Source organism: Myxine glutinosa, chromosome 13, assembly GCF_964187855.1.
Source record: "Myxine glutinosa chromosome 13, kmMyxGlut1.1, whole genome shotgun sequence".
Classification (NCBI taxonomy): Eukaryota; Metazoa; Chordata; class Myxini; order Myxiniformes; family Myxinidae; genus Myxine; species Myxine glutinosa.
The window spans coordinates 43,227,002-43,242,708 of record NC_136273.1 but is presented as its reverse complement, the minus strand read 5'-3'; the positions used below and the strand labels follow the sequence as shown (position 1 = coordinate 43,242,708).

Below are 15,707 nucleotides of genomic sequence, written 5' to 3'. Positions count from 1 at the left end.
GCATGGTGACAATTGAAATCACCACATATGAGGAAGAGAGAGTTGGGATGGGTAGATAGAAGTTTGTCCATATTATCAGACAGCGAGATGTAGATGGAGTCATCGCTGTTTGGTGGACGGTACAACACACATATGAACAAGAGGTGGGAGCGAAGGGGAAGCCGTAGCCATAGGTATTCCTGGGGGTGAGGTGGAGAGAGGGCAGTGCAGGGCAAGTGAGGAAGAGAGTTTTTTTTATAAAGATAGCAACCCCACCTCCAGGACGAGGCTCAGGTCTATCATACCGGAGGAGGGAGTAACCTGGGAGAGATACCAAGGAATGAGGGACATCATGAAGGAGGGAAGTTTCTGTTAAGCATATCACGTCTGGTTTGTCAGAAGCAACCCGTATGGAGAGATCAGTCAAATTTGAGCGAAGGCCCCGGATGTTTGAGGTCCATACCGTTAATGAAGAGGAAGGGGGAGCATCGGATACAGAAAGGGGGGGGGGGGTGGAGGGGTAGGGTAAGATGTGGAAGAGGAGGAAGAGGTCGGGAGAGCTGTTGAACGTGTGTCAGAGATTTCAGCATAGCTTGGAGAAAGGGAAGGATTGGGCGGACAAAAGGTTTGATGGTGATTGGGTGAGGCACAGTGAGGTGTTATTTGGGGAGGGGGAAGAGCGAGGCAGAAGGTTGGGGGAGATGAAGGTGAAAGTTGGAAGGGGGAAGAAGCGGGGAGGACGCTTTGAGGAGGATGGGTGAGAGGGGAGTCTCGGAGGGGAGGGGTGTGGGGGGAGTTTAGGAGGGAAGGGGCAAGGGGGGAGATGTGAAAGGGATGGGTGATGGGAAGGATTTGGAGGGGAGGGGCAAGGGGGAAGATTTGAAAGGGATGGGTGATGCGGAAGATTTGGAGGGGAGGGGCAAGGGGGTAGGTTTGAAAGAGATGGGTGATGGGGAAGATTTGGAGGTAAGGGTGACGGCTAGGTAGGACAAACTTAACGAAAAAGCAGTAGGTTTGGAGGAAGAGTTGAAAAAGTGCGGAAGAGGCATTTAGGGGAATTGCAAAAGTGTTGTGTGGAAGGATGTCAGGAAAAGGTGCATTGTCGTGGGATATAAACCAGGTATGGTGGACAGGGGAAGTCGCGAAAGCAGTTGGTGAAAAGGAGGTTTTGGAAGAGAATAGAAGAGATCAAGGATATAAGGAGGCAACCAGATGCAGGTTTGCTGCATCTGCATGGACAAAGGAGGAAAGCAGCAAGGAGAGCTGTGGATAAGATGAGGAAAGATATGGAAGAGGTGTACAACAAGTTGGAAGAGGGTGGTAGGAAGAAGATTATCTATAAATTGGCTCGTAACCGGGATGAGGATAGCAAGGCCATGAATTGGAATTGGGGGAGGGGGCGGTGATTAATGATGATAGTGGGAGACCAGTGACAGATAAGGGGGAGGTATTGAAGGTGTGGGAAGGATATTTCAAAGAGCTGTTGAACTGGGAAAGAATCAACGGCGAGCTGGAGCTACCGTGTTTTGTGGAGAGGAACGTGAACTTGGTGGAGATTGGTGAAATGGGGAGATGCCAGCTGCAGTTGAAGGGAAAATTGTGAAATGCCAGCTGAGATGCGCTGGGAACTTGGTGCGGATGGTGAAAGAGAGAATGGCAAAGAGAGCGGATAGGTTGAAGGAGAAAGGTAGGAGCAAAAGAGGTAGACTGCGATGAGATGAGAGGATTTTTTGAAGAGGGAAAATCAGTAAGGTTTGGGCGATTGGAGGGTGGAGAGAGTTGGATGAGGACAGGGGGAAGCAGAAGCATATCGTGGTCAAGGCAGGGCAGAAGCTTGGTCCCATTGGACCTCACTCGTTATAAATGGAAGAGGAGGAGGAAGAGGAGAAGAATAGGAGAAGAGAGGAATGTAAGCATGTAGAGTGGTACTCCAGCAACTCCATGCTACTTTTGATTAAAGTCTCCTCCAATAAAGTATCATGGAGTATGCTTCTGGAAATTTCGATAAAGCAAATCGAATACACTACCAGTATTATCCACCAATATAGTTTAGTTATCTGTTCAAAAAATTCAAGCAAATTTGTTAAATTTCTCTAACTTTTATAAACTTCTGGACAAACACTATATGAATATTTAACTCCATTACTACATCTCTCAGTGTGGTTTAAAATGGTTTTCCTTTAATTGCAGCTTCATGTACTGACCTTTCCTGCTGCTTCCCTTGATCCTTTCTCAAATATTGTTGTTACATTTCCAATTTATTCACTTCCTCAGCCCAGGTTATATGTTCGGCATACTGAACACTTGCTCCAGATGAGGCCTCTTCGGTTGATGCTATAGTGGACAATTTCCAATGGAAATGGTTCTGTAAAGAGCAAAAGGAGGTTGGGGATGGGGGTGGGGGGGTGGTGGGGGAGGGCTGTGGTGTGCTAATCTTGCTCTTCCTGACTCTACTCACATCTCCTCGGACCTTAAGTATCCGTGGATGTCAAAGCTATTCAGTTCTGGAGTTTCATCTACATTTACACTTTTTATTTTTGTCTTAACTCTCTCTGTACTAACTATGTTCACCAACCTCTTCGCTCCCATGAGAAGCAGTTGTTAGTTTTGATGCTACTTTTGCCCTTTCTCAATAAATCTTGAGGCAAAATACTCATTATAATATCTGCCACATTGCATTAAAATACAAGGATGTCTCGTAAACATCAATATACATTTGCATGATTGGCAGCAACAATATAAAATGAACAAATCGACACTATCAGGGAATTTGACGGGTTATCGATGATGCCTTCAGCACACCGGTTGCATCATTACTGTGGCACAGCTGCGCTGCTGATGCTGTACGCCTGCACGTTGCAGCAGGAATTTGGAATTTGGCCAGGGAGGTCTGCACACAATAGCCAACTCTTTGCGAGTCGTCATGATGAGATGTTTAACGTCCACGGATGGCACACTTACTGATGCAACACGCTGCCTGTAAAGCATCGTCCCAATAGTTCATAGTCAGTCAGACTGAGAATATATCCCATGAAACGACATCCAAGACAATTAAATTTCATTCCACAAAATTCCACAACAGACACGAGGCAATTGTTCAGTTGGTAACAACAAATATTCCAAGCAATTATTTCATGATAATGTAATTGGAACTTTGAAACATTCTTTATAAACCTGAAACTTTAAATTATTAAACCTGATTTTACCACCTGCCAATAAATTTGAGTCAGAGGGGTCTTCGTTGCTGCAAACTCATAACGTTCACAAGAAATGGCTTTAATATAACCATGAATTTTTCAGTATAGCTTTGAGCTAGTGTACAATTCCATTGCGCTGTCTATTGTGGTTCCAATTCCAGACTATAATCTATCACGCTGGTGCTTCATTGGTTGGATGTAGAATAAATAAGTATCGCGATTCATCCGTCATGCCATCTCCTCCTAAATTGTTGGGCAGAAATTCACCGAACCTGATAGTTGTGATCACCACATGGCAAGAAGGTGCGAGAGCAGCATATTTTTTGACCAAAAGGTTAATAGACCAACAGGTTAAATACCAAAAAATTGCACCCGTGTCTGAAGGAAGCGGTGCAGTTTGGCATTTTAATATGAAACAGGCAAAGCCTAGAAATGAACAATACCCTTTAGAATTACTCTTTAGAATTACCCTTTAGAATTATCGTTTATAATTACCCTTTATAATTACCCTTTAGAATTACTCTTCAGAATTACCTTTTATAATCACCCTTTATAATTACCCTTTAGAATTACCCTTTATAATTACCCTTTAGAATTACTCTTTAGAATTATTGTTTATATTACTCTTTAGAATTACTCTTTATAATTACCATTTATAATTACCCTTTATAATTACCCTTTAGAATTACTCTTTGGAATTACCCTTTATAATTATCGTTTATAATTACCCTTTTAATTACCCTTTGGAATTACTCTTCAGAATTACCTTTTATAATCACCATTTAGAATTACCCTTTAGAATTACTCTTTATAATTACCCTTTATAATTACCATTTATAATTACCATTTATAATTACCCATTAGAATTACACTTTATAATTACCCTTTAGTATTACTTTAGAATTACCCTTTAGAATTACGCTTCATTAATTCTAAGGGGTTGTAAAGGGTAATTTTAAAGAGTTTAATTCATTTCTCAGCTTTGCCCAATTCATAATAAAATGCCAAGCTGAACCACTTCCTTTGAACATGGGTGCGATTTTTGATGGGCAGATGGAGGGAAGGACATAGCCAAATATTGAAGTGGCTTCACCATTTAAAATGCAATTACCGGCACATTTTGAAGCATTTTTAATGAAATTTTGAATATGCATTGAACATTGGGGGAATGACAACACATGGAATACAGTCGTGGCCAAAAATATTGACACCCTTGCACTTTTTTCGAATAACTCACAATTTTCTCGAAAATGAAGTTGAAATTGACAAAAAATATTTGGCCTCAAAAATTCTTTATTTAACTGTTAATATTACAGAACCTTTGTTTTTGATTCAGAACTTGAATACATCCTTTTAAATCAGAAAATAAAAATAAATGGCATTGACAAAATTATTGACACCCTCGACTTAATATTTGGTAGCACAGCCTTTGGACAACATAACTGCAGTCAAGCACTTCCTATTGCCATGAATGAGCTTCCTACACCTCTCTACTGGCAGGTTGGCCCACTCTTCTTGTGCAAACTGCTCCAGTTCTCCCAGATTTGAAGGGCGCCTTCTCCCAACTGCTGTTTTCAGATCCCCCCACACTCCCACAGGTGTTCAATGGGATTTATATCTGGACTAATTGCTGGCCACTTCAGAACAGTCCAGTGTTTTGTCTTGAACCATTCCTGGGTGCTTTTGAAGTGTGTTTGGGGTTATTGTCCTGCTGCAAGACCCTTTACCTACGACAGAGATCCTGCTTTCTGACACTGGGTTGAGCATTGCGCTCTAAAATATCTTGGTAATCTCCTGATTTAATGATGCCATGCATACATTCAAGGCACCCAGTGCAGCACAGCAGCCCCAAAACATCATTAAACCTCCTCCATGTTTGACTGTATGGAAGGTGTTCCTTTCTTTTCAGGCTTCATTTTGTTTTCTGTAAACATAGAGATGATGTGCTTTACAAAAAAGCTCTAATTTGGTCTCATCTGTCCACAAGATATTCTCCCAGAAGGATTTTGGCTTGTTCAGGTGTGTTTTGGAAAAACTCCAGTCGGGCTTTCTTATGTCTCTCTCTCTCAGCAGTTGGGTCCTCCTGGGTCTCCTACCATAGAGCCCTTTCAATGAGTTGGCAACGGATGGTAGGAGTTGAACCTGTCGTACCTTGTGTCTGAAGGTCAGCTTGAATCTGTTTGGCAGTTGATCGAGGTGCTTTCTCCACCAATGGAACAATCCTTCACTGCAATCTTCGATCAAGTTTTCTCTTGTGGCCACGTCCAGGGAGGTTGGCTAACATGCCATGGGCCTTAAATGTCCTGATAAATTGCGTACGGTGGACACAGGAACATCAAGGTCTCTGGAGATGGACTTTTAGCCTTGAGATTGTCCATGCTTGGCTACAATCTTGTGTCTGACCTCCTCAGACAATTCTCTGGTTTTCTTTCTTTTCTCCATTCTCATTGTGGCACACACAGTGACACAAAACAGCAGAATGACTCATTTTCTCCATTCAAACTGGTTGAATGAGTGATTTTTATATTGCAGGCACATGCAAATCACCACAGGTGAATTATTTGGAAAAAGTGCAAGGGTGCCAATATTTTTGGCCATGACTGTATGTAACGGTTTTTTGGGATTCGACCCCTGGTTCATTCCTCAGGGAGTGGGGGCTGAAGGTCACAGGGGTCAAATGGGGTGAAAATTTTTAATTCAAAATTTCATTTTGGGTCATTCCTGGTTGAATTTCTTTTGTCATTTTTCAAATCTGCTCGAGGTGGAAAGCGTGGGGATTTGCAATAGCCCTCCATCGAATCTGCTCTTGTTTGTGTTGTTTAATGATCCTTTAGTACCTTCCAAAATGAGTTCGCCACAGTGTGCTGTTCCACCCTTTAAATCTTTGACATTTGCATCCTAAACTATAGGTCCTCTGCACCATTGTCATGTCTATCTTCCTCATCCATCCTCGCTTCCTTTATGCCTAAGTCACAAATAGGCGGATTTGTCGGCGACTACTGGCGACTGGAAAAATCGCCACCACCCACCGACAATCGTAATGAAACCGTAATGGACGGTCGCCTGTAGTCGTGGTTATCCTCCCCAGGTCGGCTGCAGTCGGCAAGAGCCGCAAAGGGGCCAAATATTTTAAAAACTGTTTAAAAACGGCGCGCTCAGTCGCACTCGAAAAAAATCCGCCATGCTGTCGTGATGGAACCGCCATGCTGTCGTCGGTATCCGTAATAAGAGCGTAAAGCGGCCGCAACCCAGTCGCTCATAGTCTTCCGCAATCGCCCCACCAGCTAGCACGGCATAGATGCGAATGCCATACGGCCTTCCTGCGGCATCTTCCCGACTACGGGCCGACACTGTTGCGGCTGCATATCGACTACAGAAGAACTGCCACGTCTCCCCTGCGGCTATGGGAGACTGACGACAACAGCAGTAGGACTAGTGGCGGCCGAGTTACGGCCACTGGCGACAGAGATACGACTGCCTGGCGACTGCATTACGACATACCACGATTCCATGGCAAGACAGGATGGTGTGAGGGTCTCCGTGGAGTGAGGTCCTGTGGTGCCGACAAGGATATGGCTTTATTGTTTGGACTTGGGACTTTTGGGAACTTTATTTTTGGGACTTTGGTCCTTTGGAAACTTTATTTATGGGACTTGGGACCAGTGGAAATAATTTGTTGGACTTTATTTCCATTCTCTCTCCCTGCAGAAAAGTTTGATTATTACATTACAATGATACATCTTTATTAACTTTATTATTGTACATCAAACATCTTTATGCTTCATGTCATACATCATTGAAATGAATAAAGTGTAATGTAAAATAGAGAAATAAAGATTTTAAAAGTTGTGTGAATCGTCTCTAATCGCCGGCGGTCTTATTGCAGTCTTGCGGACGTCGGAGTAAACCGCCACCCGGCCCCAATGCAGTCGCCGCGATCCGCCATCGGTCGTAATCTAGCCGCCAGACTGTCGCCACGCTGCCGCCGTGCATCCGCAATGCAGTCGTCGTCGATCTTCAACAGTCGCCATCCCACTCGGGGCGTCGTCGCAATGCAGTCGCAATGTGGCCGCCTGCAGTCGCCATACTGCCGCCTGACCATATTTGACCGCCCGAAATCGCCAGTAGTCGCCGAAAATTCTTGATCGCCGGCAGTCGCCAGTAGTCGCCAAAATATCCGCCTATGTGTGACTTAGGCATTAGTATCAATGCAGACAGCAAAACGAGTTTGTAATCGATTAGCTGTCAAATATTTATTCATCAGTTAAATAGTTTGCTGCCAAGCAACCTGTAATGTTACACATATGTGCTTGTGTGGCTACAATTCATGTGATGGTGTTTATTTCTTACAGGGAATCCCAGGCCCTCAAGGACAAATTGGAATTCCTGGTGACAGGGTGAGTTGGAATGTTTCCTCTGTATAGGGTGATCTGAATAATAAAAATTGTTTAATAAATGCATTATGATACGGAAAAGAGACTGCATCACATCAATGGGCATCTTGGATCAGAATATGCACAAAACGAAGTTCTGTAACGGACAAATTATATAAAGCAATTTTCTTCCATGAGTAGATTGCCTTTCTTCAAAGAATAAACATTGGTGTCACCATTATTCCAGCTAAGTCACAAACTGCACCAGGAAGTGCGTCACAAGCTTCACATTGAAGCAAAGTTATTTCATTTTTGTGGCAATGAATTTATTGTGTTTGCAAATACTAATCGGTTTTTGCCCTCACTTTCTACCATTCGATTACGTACTGCCTACACATTCGTATAAAACAAACTTCCTCTTCTTCCTACATATGCAGCCCATGGATGCGGGTACAATCATTTGTCGGTGACACAGCTATACAGCTGATGGGGTGCCCCCTGTAGGTTAGAAGAGGAATTTGTAGCTCGTTCAGGGTGCCTGCGATAGCTCGCTTGCTCTTAGAGAAGGACACGATGGAATCATTAAGGTCCAGCAACTAAAGCTGGCAGATGGGATGCCAAGTTTAACGTCCATCCGAGAGATGTCCATTTAACGACACACATTGATGACTCTCCCTGTCTGTGAAACACCAGGGTGGTAGTTTATAGCTGGGTTGAGATTGAAACCCAGAATATACAGTTCAGAGACAAGTCTGTGTACCTACATGCCAACCTGCCACCCCTGAACCAAACTCACTCCCATGAACGAGTTGGGTTTTTGAATCTTTTCTCCACAAATCAAAATCACATGCTAGAGCTCATTCTGCCATTGTTTTGACCGTTAAAAACAGTCCATAATTACATAACGTATTCACCTGAAACGTGTTACATTAAAACTACAAGTACCAAAATGACATAAAAGTCACCTCCGTTAAGATACATTTTCACCTGTTTTCCGTTGTTCAAGAGCGGAAATGATTTTGATGCAGTGAAGTGGAAATGTATTGCACGAGAAGGTCGTATTGCATATTTGGTAACATGATTTGCACACCATTGTGTCAAACAGCCCAGACATTGTTGAAACTTTACTTCCAAGCCGGTCAACAGACACAGGGAGGGTTGCCCCTCAGGTGATGTATTTGGGAAGGTGATTTAGATGTAGGTGATCTCGGTGCATATGATGTATGTGGGAAGAGATTCCAATATATAACTGAAGGAGCTGGGGCTCCCACGTCGATCAGAAGAATGGACGCGACAAAAAGCTGGAATTCATCGGAGTTGCTTTAATCAAACCAAACACTCAGGCACTCTCAAAAGCCCGTTTATCGGGCAGCAATATATATACATATTATCCCGGAGCGTTTGCCCAGGAAAGGCGAGAGGGGGCGTGGCCCAGCATCCTGGCTGCGGCCTGGCAAGTTGAGGGCGAGCCTGCCCGGGCATGCCCGGGCATGCCCGGGCGTCCCGACCGAGGCCTGGCAAGTTGAGCGCGGGCCTGCCCGGGCGTCCTGGACGAGCCCGGCATGGTGATCGCTCCGCGTCCTTGATAGGTGCAAGGCGATTGTGAAAACCCAGCGGTAGCCGCTACACACGTCCCCCCAGAATCGACTTGCACCGGCAGGGTCAATTTGAGGGGGGTCCTGATGACCCGGCCGAAGCGACCCCTGGCGGGTCGTGGGAGGGGGTCCGGTGTGGTGGTGGGCGGTCGAGTGGGGGGCACCGTGGACGGGGGGCGGCCTCGCCGCGGCGGAAGGGCCACCCGTGGTGGGTGGTCGACGTCCACGTGCGCCGGCTTGAGGCGGTCCACTGCAATCCGGTCCGACCTGCCGCCGATGTCGATGACGAACGACTTGTCGTCCCGTCGCAGCACCCGGAACGGCCCGTCGTACGGCGGCCGGAGTGGCCCCCGATGTGCGTCGTGACGCACAAAAACATACTCCGCTGTGCGAAGTGCTGGGGGGACGTAGGACTGGGGGTCACCGTGGTGGGATGTTGGCACGGGGGCAAACCGTCGGGCGGCCTCCTGGAGGTCCGAGCGCTGGTGAGCTGCGGACCAGGGACTGGTAGCGTCGGGCACGAATTCGCCCGGGACGCGTAGCGCCTGGCCATAGACAAGCTCGGCGGTGGATGCCTGGAGGTCCTCCTTGGGGGCCATGCGGAGGCCCAAAAGGACCCACGGCAGCCGGTCGGCCCAACCGCCGTCTTGAAGGCCGGCCATGAGCGCGGCCTTCATGGAGCGGTGGAATCGCTCGCACAACCCGTTTGCTTGGGGGTGGTAGGCCGTAGTACGGTGGAGCTTGACCCCCAGGTTGCGGGCGACCGCGCCCCACAGCTCGGAGGTGAACTGTGGTCCGCAGTCTGACGAGATGTCCGCCGGTGCGCCGAAGCGGGCGACCCAGGTGGCGATGAAAGCCTGCGCCACGTCGGCGGTGGTGGTGGAGACGAGGGGAACGGCCTCCGGCCACCTGATGGTCCTGTCCACCATGGTGAGCAGGTGTGTGAACCCCCGTGACGGGGGGAGGGGGCCCACCAGATCCACGTTGACGTGGTCGAAACGTCGTTCGGGCACGGTGAAAGGTGCCAGCGGGGCCTGGGTGTGTCGCTGGACCTTGGCCCGTTGGCAGGCCGTGCAGGTGCTGGTTCAATCGCGGACGTCCCGACGAAGGCCGTGCCAGACGAATCGCGCCGACACCAGCTTCTGGGAAGCTTTCCGGCCCGGGTGGGAAAGGCCGTGGAGGGAGGCGAAGATGCGGCGTTGCCAGGTGACGGGCACGATGGGGCGAGGCTGGCCTTGGGAGACGTCGCAGAGCAGGACAGTGTCCGCGAAGGGGATGTCGGCCAGGCGGAGGCCCGTGTCCGCCGCCCGGAGGGCTTGCACCGTGGTGTCGGTGGTTTGGTCCGCCGCCATAAGCGCAAAGTCCACGCCCAGGTGGACCGCGTTCGTGCTGGCCCGGGAAAGACAGTCGGCCATGGCGTTGTTTTTGGCGGCGACGTGCCGGATGTCCGTGGTAAACTCCGACACGGCGGAGAGGTGGCGCTGTTGGCGGGCCGACCACGGCTCCGTGACCTTGGCCATGGCGTAAACCAACGGCTTGTGGTCGACGAACGCCGTGAAAGGTTGGGCCTCCAGGAGGTGGCGGAAATGGCGGACGGCCAGGTGTAGACCGAGGAGCTCCCGGTCAAACGTGCTGTATTTGAGCTCGTTCGGCCGGAGCTGCCGGCTGAAAAAAGCGAGTGGCTGCCAAACCCCGTTCACCCATTGCTCATGTACGGCGCCCACCGCGTAGTCGGAGGCATCCGTGGTGAGGGCGATGGGAGCGTTGAGCACCGGGTGAGCGAGCAGTGTTGCGTCGGCGAGGGCCCTCTTTGAGCTTTGAAAGGCCGCATCCATTGCTGCGGACCAGGCGATGTCGTGCTTGGCCGGCTTGCCCCGGAGGGCTTCGTAGAGGGGCCGCATGGGTTGAGCAGCGCGGGGCACGAAGCGGTGATAAAAATTCACCATTCCCAGGAATTCCTGCAGGGCCTTTATGGTGCGGGGACGCGGGAACGTGGTGATGGCCTCGACCTTGGTTGGCAGCGGCACGGCCCCGTTCTTGGTGATGTGGTGGCCCAAAAAATCAACGGCCGTCGTGCCGAAGTGGCATTTGGCCGGGATGACGATGAGGCCGTGCTCGCTGAGGCGCCCGAACAGTGTTCGAATGTGGAGGAGGTGCTCGGCCCGGGACGTGCTGGCGACGAGGATGTCGTCCAGGTAAACGAAAAGGAACGGCAGGTCACGCAGCACGCCGTCCATCAAGCGCTGGAACGCCGGAGCCGCGTTCTTGAGACCAAACGGCATCCGCAAGAATTCGAATAAGCCGAACGGCGTGATGACTGCCGTTTTAGGGACGTCGGCAGCCCTGACAGGTACCTGGTGATATCCCCGTATGAGATCAATTTTCGAAAAAATGACCCGTCCCGCCAGACGGGCGGAGAAGTCTTGGATATGCGGGATCGGGTACCTGTCGGGGGTGGTAGCGTCATTGAGACGGCGGTAGTCACCACACGGGCGCCACCCACCCCCCGGCTTTGGCACGATGTGCAGTGGCGAGGCCCACGCGCTATCGGAGCGCCGCACGATGCCGAGGTGCTCCAACGCGTCGAATTCGGCCTTCGCCACGGCGAGCTTGGCTGGGTCGAGGCGGCGGGCCCTGGCGTAGACCGGCGGGCCCGTGGTTGGTATGTGGTGCTCGATCCCATGCCGTACTGCGACGGCCGAAAACGTCGGCCGCGTGAGGGCTGGGAACTCCGTGAGCAGGCGAGCAAACTCGTTCGCCGCCGGGACGGCGCATGCCAGCTCGGTCGGTGCGGAGCTGCTCAATGTGCATACCAGGGAGCTGAAGGTTTCGGCGTTGATTAAACGACGCCGTTGGACGTCCACCAGCAGTCCGTGTGCGCAGAGGAAGTCGGCGCCTAGCAGAGCCATGGGCACGTTTGCGGTTACAAACGTCCAAGCAAAGCGTTGGCCGCCGAAGCAGAGGGTGACGTTGCGCGGGCCGAAGGTGCGGATGGTCGTTGGCCGCAACCAAGGAGGGGCCGCAAACCGCGGATTGCCTGTCCTGGTCAGAGGCGGGTATGACGCTCAGTTGGGCGCCGGTGTCGCACAGGAAGCGCCGTCCGGACGCTTTATCCGTGATGAACAGTAAGTTGCCCGTGTGGCCGGCGCTCATGGCTGGTAATGAACGCCGGCCCGGCCGTTTCCCGGCCTGCCGAAGGTGCACGGGGGTCGGCATGTCCGGGCCTTCTGTCCGAACCTGGCATGATAGTAACACCACGCTTGGTCAGGTGGAGGCCCCGGTCGTCGTGCTGGAGGTGGTCGGCTCGGTGTAGCGGCCGCCAATTGCGTCGGCAGTTCGGTCGTCGACCGTGCCGGGTGCTCGGGCGCCATGGGTGTTGCGTCGGACGGCGGTGGGTCCCATGTCGCCGCTGCGATGCGCTGTCCTGTGGCGGAGATCTTGTCAGCTTCTCTGGCAAGGGCCCGGGGATCTGTGATCGTCGTGCTTGCCAGGGCGAGGCGTACCGGGTTAGGCAGCTGACGGAGGAACAGCTCCCGGAACAGGAATGCCGGAGAGTGCTCGCCGAGCAGTGAAAGCATGTAGTCCATTCGCTCGGAAGGGCGCGTGTCGCCGAGCTCGGGCAGGTCGAGCAGGCGCCGTGCGCGTTCCGCCGATGGGAGGACGAAAGCGTCGAGGAGAAGCTTCTTAATCGCGCCGTATTTGTCAGCGGCTGGCGGGCTCTCGAGGAGGCTCAGGGCACGGGCCGCGGTGGCCGAACCGAGCGCTGCTACCACATGGTGGAAGCGGGTGTCGTCGGCCGTGATGCCTCGCAGGGCGAACAGGGAATCCGCCTGTGCAGACCAAACCGCCGCGTGAGCCTCCCAGAAGGTAGGCAGTTTAAGGGCGACTGCCATGTCCATGTCGGTAGGTCACCAATGAAGGAGCTGGGGCTCCCACGTCGATCGGAAGAATGGACGCGACAAAAAGCTGGAATTCATCCGAGTTGCTTTAATCAAACCAAACACTCAGGCACTCTCAAAAGCCCGTTTATCGGGCAGCAATATATATACATATTATCCCGGAGCGTTTGCCCAGGAAAGGCGAGAGGGGGCGTGGCCCAGCATCCTGGCTGCAGCCTGGCAAGTTGAGGGCGAGCCTGGCATGCCCGGGCGTCCCGACCGAGGCCTGGCAAGTTGAGCGCGGGCCTGCCCGGGCGTCCTGGACGAGCCCGGCATGGTGATCGCTCCGCGTCCTTGATAGGTGCAAGGCGATTGTGAAAACCCAGCGGTAGCCGCTACATAACCACCTTTAGAGGCCATTTTTCCCCGCAAAGCGGGGGTTGGCCGTTTTCGGGAACCGTGGTTGTTGTTGTTTTTTGGTCCCCTTTTTGAAGCAATGTTTTACGGCCGGATGCCCTTCCTGACGCCAACCCTTTTTGTCGCCTTTTTACGACAAACAGGGAATTACCAGTGAACTGGTACTCAATTAGCCGACCTCGGAAGGATGACAGGCTGAGTCAACCCCCCTGGCATTAATTCAGCGATCAGACTGGGATTCGAACCCAGGATCCTAGGATCCTAAGCCGGCACCCTAGCCGCTAGCCCAACACCAGGGTTCGAATATAATATCCAATAATTCCATATATAATTCCAATATAATAACAAAAACGCAGGACCATGTACCCAACAGCTCCAAAAGGCATCATCATGGCCAAGGTTCTGGCAGCCACCATCACTTACCTCAAACAACCATGATATACAACATCAAAACAGTAATTCTCCCCACTTGCCTTTTGAGCCCACCAATTCCATGTGTCCAAGTGTATTGTTGACTTCAAATCGTGGAATTAGGTTCCGCAAATCAAAAAATGCATTATTGTCAAAAAAGACCAATTTAACAAAAACATAACATCAAATGTTAAAGTATAACGATTCATATTAACACTCCAGTTCCCTCTTCTTTGCATCGTGTATGGAACAAAAGGGGCCCAACTCTTCTGCCACCCCCTGCCATCCTGTATGTTCCACAGTAAAATATGCCCTCCAACAAAACAGGTCATGAGCAAGTTTCTGGGTGGATTATCAGCGGATGAACCTGCAGGATACCCGAGAGGTATGTGCACTCCTGAGCTGTCTGTCCTGCATTTGAAACCTAGCCCAGCTATAAACTGTAATCCTGGTGTGTCACAGGCAGGCTTAGGCATCAGTGGGTATGGACGTTACATTGGGTGTCTCATCCGCTAGTATTAGTAAGTTGGTGGATGTTCAACATCCCACAGTGTCTTTCGTGACACGGAGGCGAGCTATTGCTGGCACCCTGGACACCAGGTGACACCGCTTGCAATCTCAGAGTGTGCTTGTTGTCGAAACATCTGTTTTTGCACTAAAAGCAAATAGAGCTGGTAGTTTGCATTTTCCATTCAAACGATCTTATTTGGATACAAAGGGCAACCAACTATATAATTGAGAGTGGCAGGAATGTCTGTGGTTAAGAACAATTGGCATCCAATCATGAATGGCATTCTATTTTACGTACAACCACCATCTGCATAATTACAGTTCCAAGACTTACTTATGTTACCTTCTTGATGAAACTTCACTTTTAAATAAATAAATAAAAACACATTTTAAAGAAGAACTTAAAAAAAAATTTTTTTTTAACTTCGTAAGATAATTTGTTATTTAAATGGCTCTAAAAGCAGAAAATGATATCAGAAACCGTTCTGCTTCTCATTTTATCACGGGTTCTTTGGTTCATTCATTATAAGCATTTCTGGGAGTTTTTATGAAAGTTTATAAATCTTGAAAAAGTAACTTTGTGTTCTGTAGCTCTTTTCATACTGTATTGGGAAAGTCATCCTGGCGATTCTGATGTGCTATACCAACCAGGAGGAATGACTCGATGGGCTTGGTGAAATTATTGAGTCACAAACCGGTGATGAAGAAGTCAATGCGTCAATTTTTAAAGAAAGTTTATCAACCAGAATTAGTCACACAGGGCGAATACAGATACTTAAAACATTCTTGAACCAAGTGTTTAGCTCATGATTCGATCAAGGTGTTTCACAGACTTTCTTGATTTACCCATTGTTATATTGCCATTCATGACTGCAACGTCAAATATTTGTTTGAATGCTGAGTTTTCCAAAGCATATTATTGTCATATATTCTGAGAAAGACTATTAGACCCATTTTAATTGTATTAAACGGACATAGAATAACAAGAAGAATCTTAGGATAGTGTGGATCGGTAAAAAGGGAGAGTGCTACCCTGTGAGCACACACTTAATATGCAGACATATCCATCACAAACGTGACTGCCGAGCCAAGGCAAATGCACTTGTAGAACACACTCACTGCATTCCAACCATATTTTAAAAAGCATTATTTTGTATTACGTATCCTGGTAATTGGATAAGCTCTTATTTATAGATCTTGCTCTCTTAATGGTGGATGATGATGTGATGAAAGCTAATGGTCTGCTCATTGTCGACCTGCAACAATGACCTGCAATGCTCTGATGTGCAACAAACAAAATAATGGTTGTGTGCTCCTTGTTTGCTAATCGTCTGACTTGAACAACCA

The 15,707-nt window shown here is 49.3% G+C and overlaps 1 protein-coding gene across 1 annotated transcript in view; it reads left to right on the top strand.

The window, feature by feature from the left end:
- COL5A1 (collagen type V alpha 1 chain) overlaps positions 1–15,707 on the top strand; it is a 505,662-nt gene that overhangs the window by 233,799 nt on the left and 256,156 nt on the right. Inside the window, exon 24 of the mRNA XM_068102230.2 lies at positions 7,529–7,573. Within this exon, the coding sequence (XP_067958331.1) occupies positions 7,529–7,573 (45 nt within the window). The remainder of the gene's footprint in view (positions 1–7,528; positions 7,574–15,707) is intronic.